Here is a 13816-nt window from a genome sequence, read left to right as displayed (position 1 = left end):
AGAGCAACTCTGCACTGTGTGTGAACAGACATCACCGCTGCCACCTGCCAACAGTGCAGATCATGTCTCTGCGTCCTTCGTTGCGCTGGAACCTCCCAGTTTGGCTCCAGCGGTTGCATCACCTGCATTTCTGAGGCAGCCTCTCAGGACAACTTCATATATCAGGGTTGTCAGCAGCGCGACAACATTAAGGCCAAAGTTTGACCATCAACAGCTGATAGCCTGCCTCCGCCAGTGAAGAGTGCAAGGTTGACTGACAGCTGTGACCCCCCCCCAACCCGGCAACAAGCAATCACCATCAGCATTAGAACTGCAGTGAGTCTGTTACTAACACCCCCCCTTTCCTTAATCCTTCACTCAGTGTAACAACTGCCTGTGGCTTTGACCCGGACCCTGTAAACACATAATCTGCCATTTCCAAAAGTAGCACACCACCACCCTCCCCCATCAACATGCTAGGCCCGAGTAAAAATTGCGGCTAGTGTGTCACGCATGCCCCGAGGTGGCATCGGGTCAACAACCGTCAATGTGCAGGAGCCGACGTCCTCGGAGAAGGACGTGAAGGAGAGTGGATCATCGGCAATAAATCACCGCCGTGAGCGTCCACACTCATTGTCTGAGGTGGTGTAAATATGTAGGTTTACCTAAAGGCCTGATTAAATCTTTATTTTGTAAGCACTGAAATAAAATCTTTGAACCTTTGAAATTATGCAGGCAAACCCCCACTTTTTTGTGCGTTTCCCATCTTTTCATTCACATAAAACATGTATGAGTTCCCTAAATTAATGCTTTCTTTTTGATGCAGCAGCTCAGCCGGCCATTTTGTGGAAGGAAAAAAAAAGAAGTACTGAGTAAATTTGCAGTGTTTTCTGACAATACAACGACCCTTTAACCAGAAGCAAATCTGCCTACGATTACCACCAAAATGCACGTTGCCTAGCAACATACAATTTAGGAATATGCTTTCAGAGCAGCTTTGCGTTTGTGTCCATTAACACATGAAATTACCAAACCAACAAATGTGAGCCACATGCAAATAAGGTCTCCTCCGCTGACTGTGTGTGTACTAACAATGTGATGTCTGTGCATGGGGTAGACTTGAAGAAACCCTTTCCAAAGCATGTGTCCATCTGCGCTAAGAACAGCAGCCTGTTCTGACAGCCAAGCGGTGAGGATCTTTTAATATCTGCTCTCTTGGGCCGGAAAAAACACACAGATGACAACAAAACTGCCGCAGTTAAATCATGTGCTCCCAGCGTGCCACGGTCCCCATTAAAGCTCATTTCAGCTGGCTATGGGCTGTGTAGTTCACAAAGTCTCACAGGAAGCCAGGAGGCCGGTCTGAGCAGAATTAAAGTATCTGTGGATTAATGCGACAGTGGAAATGGAGGCTCTGAAGGATTAAACCCCCCTGTTCTCATTACAACCTGCACAGAGAAAATGACACAATCACACGTCGGCCATCAGCGCTGTAATTCGTTTTTATCTGTCCAGTGATGCCGCTAGTCAGCCTCCAGTGAGCGAGCGCTGATGGAGGAATCGACCCTTCTTGTCAAAAATGTCCGAGTTTCACAGAGTGAGCCACGGGAGTTAAAGGCAGTGGAGATGATTTTATTTAGCAACTTTAATCGTGCTGAATTAAAGTTCTAATTGGATATGTGTGTCCTAATAAATAATTCAGAGGCTAATAATGCACAGACTAAAATCAATTTGACTGAACTTGAAAAAATGGAAACAGAGACTAAATTAATTCCCTAGATTCATTAAACAACATTATTTGTTTCGGTCTTCGACTCACAAGTTCATATGTAAGTCTGGTGTCAATAAGCTTTTGATAAGAAGCTGTCAAAACTATTTGCTCTCGTGTGCTGGTCAGGACTGAAGCAAGTATAGTCTCACAACAGGTTACACTTATACACCCGTATTATTATAATGCAATAAAACATCCACATTTGCACAAATAGGGAAACTTCAGGAGTGAGGGGACAACACAGAAGGACTGGGGTTACATTGCTACCACTTGTAATGATGTAATCACCATTCTACAACAGTGTAAATGCTGAAGACCTGAGGCACACTGCATGGTTTTAACACGTGGCTCAGCCTTTTGTTTCTGCTTCAGTGATTCTCCTTGGAGATTACATTTGGATGAGAAGAGCTAAGTGAAAACAAAGTTTTTGCAAAGATATTGTAGTAAACAATGACACAGCCTGAGCACAGATGCCAACCTGCCAAACCACCAACCCACTGCAAACGAAAGCACATGCTTCATCTCAATTTTGCAGAATTCCAAAATGTGAACTAAATGTGGATTTCGACAACTGGCTGACTGTAATTGTAAGTGTGCAAATGTGAAAATTATCAGTGTGTGTGTGTGTGTGTGTGATGACAGCCTCTCCCGCCAAATGTACTAGAACACACCTCATTAAGGCTAAGTTGCATTTTAGGTGGAACAAAGAACAAGGAAGAACAAAATGTCAATGTGACAAGAATTGTATGAGATTACTAAAAATTATAAAACATTATAAAATTATATTCAGTATGAGAAATTCTGACAAATTTGGCCCCGATAGAAAAGCAGGTTGCAAATGTCAATTTAGGATCAAAGCAAGCCAAAAGTAGGTCAGCGAATGGATTTCCAGAATGGCTAAAGTCCCCTTTTACAATATTAATTCATAATCCTGACAGTGGTTCTTGATCGACAGCGATATGATGTGGCATTTAAATCGCACTCCACAAAGTCTAGATAAGCAGAAAAGGCACATAGTTGTTATTGCAATGTGAACGAACTGGGTGTAAAATCATTTTTTTCAAAAACCTTCTATTGTTTTATGTTTTAAGTGATCTCACAAAGCCAAAGCATCAAGAAATAAGACGAACAAGAGCAGACGAGTGGAAGAAGAGAAAAAGGATTTACTTGTATCTGGAGACGCCATAGTGGATACGATGACTGGTGGACCCGTTCGCCGACTTAGCTTCTGGTTAGCAACCAGGGCACTTTGCCCTTGCATAGGCACTCCTACAGGGACGAGGGCACTGTCTGAAGCAAGTCCTCCGACCTTGCGCATCAACTGAGGACTTGGGTGAGGGCTGTGCATAGGTGACAGTGGCAGTAAGTTCCTGTCGCGCTTCATCAGCTCCATGGGTACTGTGTAATTGGTTGAATATGCTTTTGGTACCTGCTGGGGCGGCTGCTGTAAAGCTGGCAATGACATAGGCATTTGCTGCGGGATACCTGCTACAGTGTGAATAGGCCCGGGTAAGGCGGGCATTGACCCAGTCATTTGCTGTGGCATTATCTGCATACTTTGTATGGGCATCCCTGACACGGCAACGCCAGCAGAGTAAGCTGACATGGGCCTTGATTGAACAGGCATGATGGCTCCACTGTATGGTCCTGGGGAGCGGGGTGGTTGGCCTGGGTAACCTCCAGAGGCTTCCAGAAGGTGGTGGGAAGGTGCACTGCTAGGCCTCCTACCCATTACTTCTCCCATCCTTGCAGAGATTGCCTGCATGGCCCCAGGAGTTGGTGGGGGCATAAGTTGAGGGTCCACAGTTAGAGCTTGTGAAGGATGCGCTGGATGGTGATGTGGCTGCTGGTGGTAGACGTCTGCGCGATGGCTAAAGCTGTTAGAGCGACCTCTCATTGGCGTCTGAGGTTGGGAGAGTGCTCCTGGAGCTTCAATAGGACGCTTGCAGTTGTGGACCAAGCGAGACAGCACACGAGCTTGGCCGAGATTGGGGGCGACAGTGCGGACGTCGTTCTCCTCCATAACCGCCAGCATGCTAGTCGAGTCAAATCCCTGCTGGATGAGTGAGGAAATAGTGCTCTCTGAGAGGCCCTCATTTCTCAGCAGAGCAAGGAACTCGGGATCTATCGTCTTCTTGGGGTCCACGGGCAAAGGTGTCTGTGGGGCAGCAGGGAGAGGAGCAGCAACGGGAGCTGGAAGTGGAGTGGCTGGAGGAGGAGGAGGAGGAACAGTCTGTACAGGGGCAGGAACAACTGGTGCAACTGGGGCAGTCTGAGCAGTCTGGACAGGGGCAGGTAGGACAGGAAGTGGAGGTGCCATAGAAAGGTTAGGGTCAGACACAGGCATGGTCGGAGGGGGAGGCAGTGACTGTTGTTGCAAATGCTGCTGCATTTGTTCTTGCTGAAGTTGTTGTTGCTGTAACTGTTGTTGTTGAAGCTGTTGCTGCTGGAGTTGCTGTTGCTGAAGCTGCAACTGTTGCTGCTGAAGTTGTTGCTGCTGCAACTGTGGCTGCTGAATTTGTTGTTGCTGTTGTAATTGCTGCTGTTGCTGGAAGGTGTAAGGCGAGGCCGTCTCTTGTCTCATAATCATACCTTGACTGGCAGGATCTATCACCAGACAGGTTGCAGCCTGCTGCTGTGGATCCAATGGACGACCATTAATATCAGTATAGAGAGACTGACCTGTCAGAGGTGGAGGTTCACTGGCGTACCGAGGGGAGGTAGGCTCCAGACCATAACGAGCAGGAGATGGGTCTCGGGAGGGTATGCGCTGTTGCCCATCTGGCATTATCTTGGCACCGGGTTCCCTATAAGCCCGATTCAACTCATGAGCAGTGGGAGGAGGAGCGGGAGGTGGTAGAGGTGATGAAGAAGCTTGAGGTCCTCCTCTGCTTCCCGGAGCTTGATCCCATGAACCCCGAGCCCCATGTGTCAACCCAAAATGAGATCCTGACCTACTTAGAGGGTGAGCATGAGGTGGCAGAGGCTGGCCCTCGGGTCGGTAAAAGCCCTCAGGTGGCCGGGGAGTCATGGCCGGGTCATGGGAATAGTAATCCTGATGTGGAATAGACCCTCGATGAGCCATGGGCACTCGATCGTAGTGGTTTAGATCTGGCACGGAGCTCTTCCTCAGCCCCCGTGGATCGTGTCTCTCCCCGTAAATTTGCCCGTAGACAGAGTCTTGATAGGAATATGGGTCACGCTTTAAATCCAGGTCAGGGGGACGCACTCCCGGTGGATGTTCGTACCACCCTCCTCCCTCTCCGTAAGACAGAGAACTCCGCCGGCCCGCTACTCTCGCCTGCTGCTCGTAGACACTCTCAGCTCTGTCCCACTGACCCTCATTCCCTCCTAACGTATCCCAACTGTGAGAGCGACCAAGGCTCAGCTGTTTGTTAGGGACAAGCATTGATAAAAAAAGAAACACTAACGAAGCATTAACGGAGACACAAAACGGAGAAAAAAAATGCTTCCTCTGTAGCAGGTTTCTGTCCAAGTCCTCTTTGCTAAGTCGTCCTTAACAGTGACGGTACAGTACAAAAACGAGCAGAAAGCAGACGAAGCAGCTAGCGTTCACCTCATATCAGGTTGTAATATTGTGGGTCCGTCCTATCAGATGACTCCACCTTTGGCAGTCCTTGAATAATTAATCTCTGGTCATGCTGGCCTGTTGTGCACGAGGAAAGAGGACACCACGCACAGACACATCACGCCAAACCACACAAACACAATCCACTGCAGAGGCAGCGCATCTACTCCAACAAAGACACTTGAACAGGATGTGTGGTTGAGATAGTTACCAACCTTCATTGGAAAAGAAAAAACAAAAGGAGGGGATAGGTTGGGTTGTAAACTGGGATGGGTAGGGGCTTGGACTAATCCAATAGGATTTAGCTCTCCCCTCTCTGGGACATTTTACTCGCTCTGCCGATTGCTATGAGGGATTACATCTAAATAAAGCCAGTCTAATACCACTTCCCACTGTGACGTCATGTGAACCAGATTCAAGCGTATCTGGTGATGGTGATGAGGATGATGATGAGGATGATGATGATGATGATGATGATGATGATGATAACGCCAATGATTAACAGTCAGCCTCCGAACGCGCCACCTTCTCCAGAGTCACCTACCTGAGGCCGTTGCTGATGTGCTGCCGTCAACAGGTTTCAGTGTTTGGTTTGCCAGATTCACAGAGCAGGGAGGGAAGGCCACGCAGGGCGCACGGCTTCAGTGAATACAAATGAAATACAGTTCTCTCTGCTAAGTCCCATGCGCTGTCAGTAAACATCAAATCCACTCTGATTGGACACTAATCCTCTAGGCCTCATGCTTGTGGCAGATCTACCACGCAACTGCTGCCCAACTAACTCTGAAATGCCCTTGATGCCTCCGTGGAGCTGACTGTCACTGCCCCGCTCCTCTCCATCCGAGATCAATCAGACCGTCTGTCTGTATTAGAGTACTAGAGGACGCAAAATATTACAGCAGATGGATTGCAATGAGATTGCAGCGTGTGTAATGAAATCCAACTGCAATGTTTGTTCTCTCGGCGACTGCCATGTCAGACGATGATGCAAGTGGTATCAACGGTACTCATCGCTTGCTGAGGATGCAGATACAGGCGTTAAATGCAGCACCTGTGCAGAAACGATCTGGTGATTGTTTCACTTGGTCATTTACACTAGTATGTGTAATCCAACCATCTCAATGGCTGACAAGCTGCATCACCCCCCTCTTTTTAAAGCTTGTCTGATCTCTGAGAGGCTCCTTAATCTGGATTTGTCCTTTTGTAGGGAAAAGTAAAACATGGGGGGACTGTGTGTGTGTGTGTGTGTGTGTATGTGTATGTGTGTGTGTGTGTGTGTGTATATCTCAATATACATGTGTGGAAAGGAGTTCATTTTGTAGCAGCAGATAATCCTACAACCTTTGAGTTGTATGAAAACATTATGCTTGTTGAGCTGCAACAGACGATAAGATCATATTGCTGAAATGTGCCACAGTGATAAAATATGAAGCCAAAATAAGGATGTACTGACAGTAAGTCTTTATATTTAGCATTTTGTTGAAGCCACATTATTTCTAATACATGACTATGTCGAGAGGCCTGCGTGTCCCATGTCAAACGTGTCAAGGTGTCAACATCTGATCCCTAACGCAGATGATCCTTGATGATTAATGCATGAAAGCAGATGAAAGGTGAGGAAATACCCTCCCCCCAAAATCTGATCTTCAGGCTGTGAGCAAAGCTTCAAGATTAACATTTTGAGAAACGTTTCTGAATATTACAGCCGGCCCCCACGCGGGAATGTCTGACGTCAGCACCTTTGCACCAGCACATCTTCCTTATTCACAGTTAATGAAACAGTTGTAATTACAGGAGGGAGTGGAGCAGGGTGCCGGAAAAAAGATGGTGACAGCGGCTCCAAAACAAATGGAGCAAAGTCTTTTGTTGAAGCCGGAGAAATTTTAGTCAGCTTCGCGTTAAAAGGGAATTTAAATGGGAAGAGCAGGCCATCAGAGCTCTAAAACCATATGAAATATTAAATGAAAGCTTAGACTTTAAGGGCTTTGCTGTTATTTCAAGACTCCCGAAGGCAAACAGAGAGGTCAACCAGCGAGGCTTTGAATTCTGGAATCACACACGCGCTTTCATAGATGTGAAGACTTGTTCATGAGTAAACGTAGGTGTGGTAGCAGAGTTCAGAGGGAGACTTAAACATGCTGTTTAAATACAGGTTAGGACGTTTCCAGCACTCTGCCCATATATATCACCCACGTTACTGTTAAGGGTTCAAGTCTTACAGAAGTTATAGGGCCCCTTGACCTCTTTCCCCCCAAACTCATCCACTCCTCTCATTAGTTCCTCTGCCCCAGTTCTCATGAGACTCTGCTTGTCGGTACAGAAAGAGCAGACCACACACCCCATAAAGTCAACCTCAGACGCACACGCGGGGGCAGAGGTGTGTATTCAGGGTTTGCAGGTCTAATCGCGACAGCAGAGTAAATCACAGAGCTGCTCGTCTCAAACTAAACGATGTTTGACTTTCAAATTCTAATATTCCCCCATTTGCTATACTTACCAGCCTGTGCACACAACGCCAGGAACGCTGTAACAAAGGGATTTAGGAATTAAGCTGGGGATTTCAGAACAAATATAATACCACCCAGGAGCTTATGAAGACCTTACAACGAATAAAACTTTACTGGAGAAATTTTTAAATTGACTGAAATATAAAGCAACCTCATGTAAATGAACCCTAGCGTGAAGGATGCCGAAACAGATTTCTGGACCAGAGTGACATTGTACTAAGCAGCGAGCAACACGACAGACATGATGTACGACAGTCGGCTCCCCGGCTAATCTGTCACACAAGACGCCTGCCAAACTCCCTGCAGCTCTCAGCCCTCGCACGGCTCTGCCTCCACACCGTCGCTGCAGCGAAACGGGCGCGATGCGAATGCAAAGGTGGGTCAGCGCCGCCTGCACCACAACCAGCAGGTCAGCGTGGAGCTGGAGTCAGGCTGATGGTGGTGAGGAACACACGGCTCACGTGCAACGAGCCCATTAAAGAACGTCCGGGCTCACGCGGCCACCGGCTCCGTGGGCCCACGTCCCGGCGCGCCCTGTGACCCGGCTCTGCAGCGCAGGCATCGGATCGGTCGCCCCGGAGCTCGGTTATTGGCCCCCTTTCATTCACGCACGCACGCAGGCCGGCCTCTGCTCCACGCGCATACATGAATAAAAATCACACGCTAACGCTTAGAGTGTGACACGACACACACACACACACACACACACACACACACACACACACACACACACACACACACACACACACACACACACACACACACACACACACACACACACACGGGCGTGAGCTGAATGCTAAAGACTCCTGGCTCATGCGTGAGCGTGGGGCAGGAGGCACTAACTGAGAAATGGGATTACAATGCCAGTATCACAGCACAGAATTATGCTGTCAGATGAATTGTAATGCACACTTAGCAGAAATTATGTACACGGCTGCCTGGTGTGTGATTCTAGGGCAACGTTGGCCTCTGAAAGCATCTCCACAGGGACTAAATGGAGACAGCGGGTCAATAGTAATTAAGCAAGTACTCATCTAATGACGATTATACGCTATATGTACTTAGTATAATACAGTGATATATGCAGGCCCACTAGTTTCCCTTACCCTTAGAATTCCCTTACATCAGCTTTACAGTGGAGCGGACCCTCCGCCGCTGATCCAGCTCCTGGACCTCCTGCCCATCTTTCATTCAGCCTCCAGCCTGAGCCGCAGAAGCCACAGGTCATTATAATCCTTACTGTTTTAGCCCAGGAGCTCGTTCTTTTATTTTTTTTTTCCATAAACTTTTCCAGCTTTCACTAACCACTGACTGCGCTACATTCCACCACAAACAAAGGCAAACGAGCGAGAACAGAACATCCCACTGAAGGCTGAGTCCACAACAATAACGCAGGGAAACAGTGTCGTCCGCTCCGCGGTCCCACAACTCCGTCCAAAAACAACAAGTCACCCTGTTTTTTTATATTTTTACACATGCTTTTTCACTTCCCTCACCCCACCCCCCCTCCCCTCCCCGCCTCTTCACATAGCCTGTAAAGGGTCGTGGGTTTTGGTGAGGAGCCCGGAGGAGGGGCTTCAATCACCACTGATGATTTCATACCCGAGCTGGACGCCAGCGCAGGGACGAGGGGGGGTAATCCTGTAGAGATGGACCCAGGCCCAGCACACACCCTGCAGGTGGAGGATGACGAGCACGCCACCACCCTTTTCCTTCCTGGCCTCCAGTTGACCCTTCTGAGCACCAGCAGGCACCTAATTATTTTTAACCAATAATTACATAAACTGTGATATTGACACTTCACACACAAAGTCTGAACTGAAACACTGACTGCCCCACCTTGTGGCGCTCTGCGTCCAAGCACAGCGTCGCAAGTTGCACGGCGACATTCAGGGACGCGCTGTCGCCGCGACCCAGTTGAGCGCCGCCCGCCCCGCGCCGTCCGTTAGCGCCCGGCTAATCGGCGGTGGCAGCGACTCGCGCCCCGGCCCGAGCCAATGCATGCTGGGTACGCAGATGGAGCGGACAGAAGGAGGCGCACGGAGGGCGGCGGAGCGGGAGAGAGAGAGAGAAACGGGGGGAACGAGAGGTGCAGTATGGGAACTGATGCTCACAGCAGATGTTTGCCACGGTTCCCTTATTGCATTTACACGGCTTCTGGCAATTCATCAAACCTACAACAGACGGAAGATGCATTATACATTATAAAAGCTGAGATCTACACTAAACAATGTGTTTAGCATTTATAGAGAAATAACAATAGTCATATGTATTAACAAAAAAATCAAGGTCACTGCGCTTTTTTAGATTTCTATGTAAAATCAAATATAATTTAAATACATTCTGGTTATGACTATTGGTTAAATGCCAGGATGTCGCCTCAGGGAACAGGGATTTGCACGTTTCAACATTTAATAAGTTAACAGAAAAATAATGGCTAGTGTCTAAGTTACAGGTCAGATGAGACAGCGACTCGTCACGTGTCCTGTAAAAGCTACATTCCAGCTCAGAGAGGGGATTTTGGTCCTTTTGATGGCAGCACACAGTCATAGCGGATCGGGCGTTTCGAACGAGATCCCGACCACAGGCACGGCTCAGTCGGGCCACTCCTCACGGTGAGTCAGGACGCAATCAATGCCCCCCGCTGTGAAGCAAGCACCGGGCTGACAGTCAGAAGACGACCGGAGTTTAGGGGAGGCCGCTGTCGGCGCCCACGACGGCAACGCAATCACAGTCACTGCACAACGTGCTTGTCTTTGTCAACACACATTACGTGTAGCTCGCTTTTTATTTCACGCCTCGGCCCCAGCACTCTGTTTATAGATAATAGTGGGCGGCTCTGACATTACGGTGCAGAACACCCCATGCCTCTGGTTCTGAAATACTCTTTTTTTTTTTATTTTATACGGTTGAGCAGATTTAACGCTACCATTAAAGCGTTGTGATTCACCACCCTCTGATCTTTTAACTTCCTTGATGTGAATCACCCTCTTCTACATTTTTTAAGAGCCGACTGGAGTGACTAACTGCAGCGGGGAAAAAACCCTCACATCCTTGACTTCATTGTTGATAAGCAGAAGGAACATGAACACTGGCGAAAATGTCTGTGGGACAAATGGAACAACACTGGCAAGATGTTTATTGCCTCCTTAGGCAGGCCACAGTCATTCTTCATGGGTAAAAAAAAAAAGGGCAGGGTCGGTGGTTTGAGAAATTTGGGATGTGGCAAACTAATAGGATGCGTTTCCCAATCGCTGTGGTGTTTTACTTAGAAATGACTCTATTGTTTATAATAGAATAAATCGCCATTTGTAAATAAAATATAGTGCTCAGCCTCTTCAATTTCATGGCATCAATTTCCTGGCCAAAAAAGGATATGAAGTAGATAAGAACATGACGATACAGAGTCAGAAGCCTCAACTACTTCATACAATGTGTTAGTGATTTGTGTGAGCAGTTGTGAATAACAGATGGAGAGAAGGCCGCCGTCAGACACGTTCACCCCCAAAACATGTGCACGGGCACAAAACTGATAAAATAGTCAGATAATGGTAATAAAGCAGGCCTCACATCCAGTTTCTGTCTCAACGTACGCTGGGGAAGCTTCTGTGTGAAGTGGATGTGAAGGTTCGAATGCAATGAGCCCAATAAGAATCAAAAGGGCCTTCGATTCAGCGGAGCAACAGCACAGAAACATGTTTCACATTTAAATACAGTAAATACACAAACGAGTCCCTGGGCTCCGAGGAGAACCCAACTTCACTGCAACCCCCCTGCTTCATCAGTCTGGAACCACACAGCTCCAGTCGTACTCGCAGACGCTCCCTCTGGCTCTTCTTGACAGCCTTCAAAGCCAAAGTTTAGATCCGAGGCTCGTCCCGAGGCTTCCTTTTGACACACGCAAACACACTTATGCAAACGATCCCACCGGCTTTTCACTGAGTTCGCAGCAGGAGGATGAAAAGCTTAAATACTGGCGGTAACTTCATTTCCATATAACAGTGGAAGGAATCTCTGTCTGGCAACGACGCGCGGTAAAGTTGTGGAGCCGCGCAGCCGCTGCCTCCACTGACCCGCATCTCAGGCGTCCTGGACGTGAGACAGACAGACCGACAGACCGACAGATAGACCGACAGACAGACAGACAGACAGACAGACAGACAGACCGACAGACAGACAGACAGACCGACAGACAGACAGACCGACAGACAGACAGACAGACACACACACAGACACACACACACACACACACACACATACACACACACACACACACACAGGCCGCCGTGTCTTACCCTCACAGATCCTGTCAAGCCGCTGGCGCTTCACTTTATGCTTGTCGACTAGAGCCATCCCGTTGCAGCTCCTTCTCGTCTCGATGTTTCAACCCACGTCTCCTCCTCAAAGTCTCCAAAGCAGACGCTGGCGAGCTGATGTTCTGTGCCTGAAATTCTGCAAAGCAGGGACAGCGAGTCAGTCAGTCAGGCGGATCGAGTGTGCGGAATCCAAAAGCGTCTGGCACTCAAGCAAACTTAAGGTTTGGACACTTCACTCCCATTTCTCAACTTTTGAGTCATCTTGGTTGGATCACAGCAAACATTCAGTGTAACTGCAGACCCTCGGCGGGTCACACCTACTGTACTGTAGCTACAAAAAGGTACTGAAGTGTCAATTATGAACGTGAAATACAGAAACTCTACCCAGAATGCAAAGCACAAGAATAACCTCAACACGAATGCCACTTACAACTAATGTTACAACACTGGGAATCACAGAACAGCCTTAAAAACAACTCAAGATTTATTAAACACAACAGTAACTGTCCACTAGAGGGAGCCCCATCTCATGACACGCTGTTAATTTAATTTGATTAAGAAATGTCACTTGTGCAAGTGGAGCCTTCCAAAACGAGTGGAACGTGGTAAAAGCAGAGCGGCACTGAGCGAGCGAGGAAATGGGGCGATTCACCGATCATTCGCGTCCAGTGACTGATTCTCCTCTAAAGAGCAATCATATAATTGGCTCCTGCTGAAGCCTGAGGGACACGGCACAGTTTTTGGGGGGGGAGTGGACATAAAGTGATGGAGGGACACACACACACACACACACACACACACACACACACACACACACACACACACACACACACACACACACACACACACACACACACACACACACACACACACACCAAGGGCAGAGAGTCACACAAAAGAATGTGGGTCAGTTAGTCAGCAGACGGGAGGAGGTTGTATCAGCAGAATAAAAACATGAAAAGGGGGGTTGGTGGGAGGAAAAGTACTAGAACAACATCATCTACTGTAGCAGGATGAGACCAGCGTGACACCACCCTCCTCCTACGTTTCAACACCGCTTCGGCTTCTTTTCATACTTGTCTCCAGGTCGAACCCTAGAAATCTGCACAAACTCCCTCGCTGCGACTGAGGCATTTCAAAAGAGCCACTTCTCCGCTATAGGCGCTATGATCCCGCATGCATTTAACCCACTGCGATCTTGTCGCACACTGTGGCTCTCGCTCACCGCTGGTCAGCTGTGCTCCAGCTTCGCCTCCCCCACGAGGTGGGCCTTGCTGCCGGAGAGCTAAAAACTCACACGTGGGAGTGGGAGAAGTAATTGAGCGGGAGGGAGAGCAGGAAAGCGTCAGTGAGCGATGGAGGAGTCGCCACCGCGGCGGCTACGAATAGACCCAAGGAGACAGGCAGGGCATCGCTGACTGGGCCACGCAGCCGCAACACTAGGGGTCACGAGTGCATGTGTCCATTTAGTTATTAAAAGTCCACTCATACACACTGAGCTGGCCGAGGGCACGGGCGGCCGCAAAGCAATTTCTCAAACTCCTGCACTGGAATAAGTTGTGGTTATAGAATCTGAGGAAAGGAAGCAACCTAATAAAAAACGGAGTTGAGTAATATCATGACTGCACATCCCTTCATATCACCTCATCAT

General features: G+C 48.3%; 1 protein-coding gene across 2 annotated transcripts in view; it reads right to left on the bottom strand.

Annotated features, from left to right (window-relative positions):
- ctbp2a (C-terminal binding protein 2a) overlaps window positions 1-13816 on the bottom strand; it is a 44426-nt gene that overhangs the window by 17662 nt on the left and 12948 nt on the right. The window contains exon 2 of one of the 2 annotated variants that reach the window (XM_029126968.3): window positions 12145-12301. In XM_029126968.3, coding sequence (XP_028982801.1) covers window positions 12145-12202 — 58 coding nt within the window. In that variant the 5' untranslated portion in view covers window positions 12203-12301. Of the gene's footprint in view, window positions 1-2917; window positions 5553-12144; window positions 12302-13816 lie in introns of those variants that run through there. The other variant, XM_029126966.3, reaches the window with a different exon arrangement.

Source organism: Betta splendens, chromosome 15, assembly GCF_900634795.4.
Source record: "Betta splendens chromosome 15, fBetSpl5.4, whole genome shotgun sequence".
In the NCBI taxonomy this organism is placed as follows: Eukaryota; Metazoa; Chordata; class Actinopteri; order Anabantiformes; family Osphronemidae; genus Betta; species Betta splendens.
The sequence above is the reverse complement of the archived record's forward strand: the minus strand, read 5'-3'. Positions and strand labels throughout refer to the sequence as shown.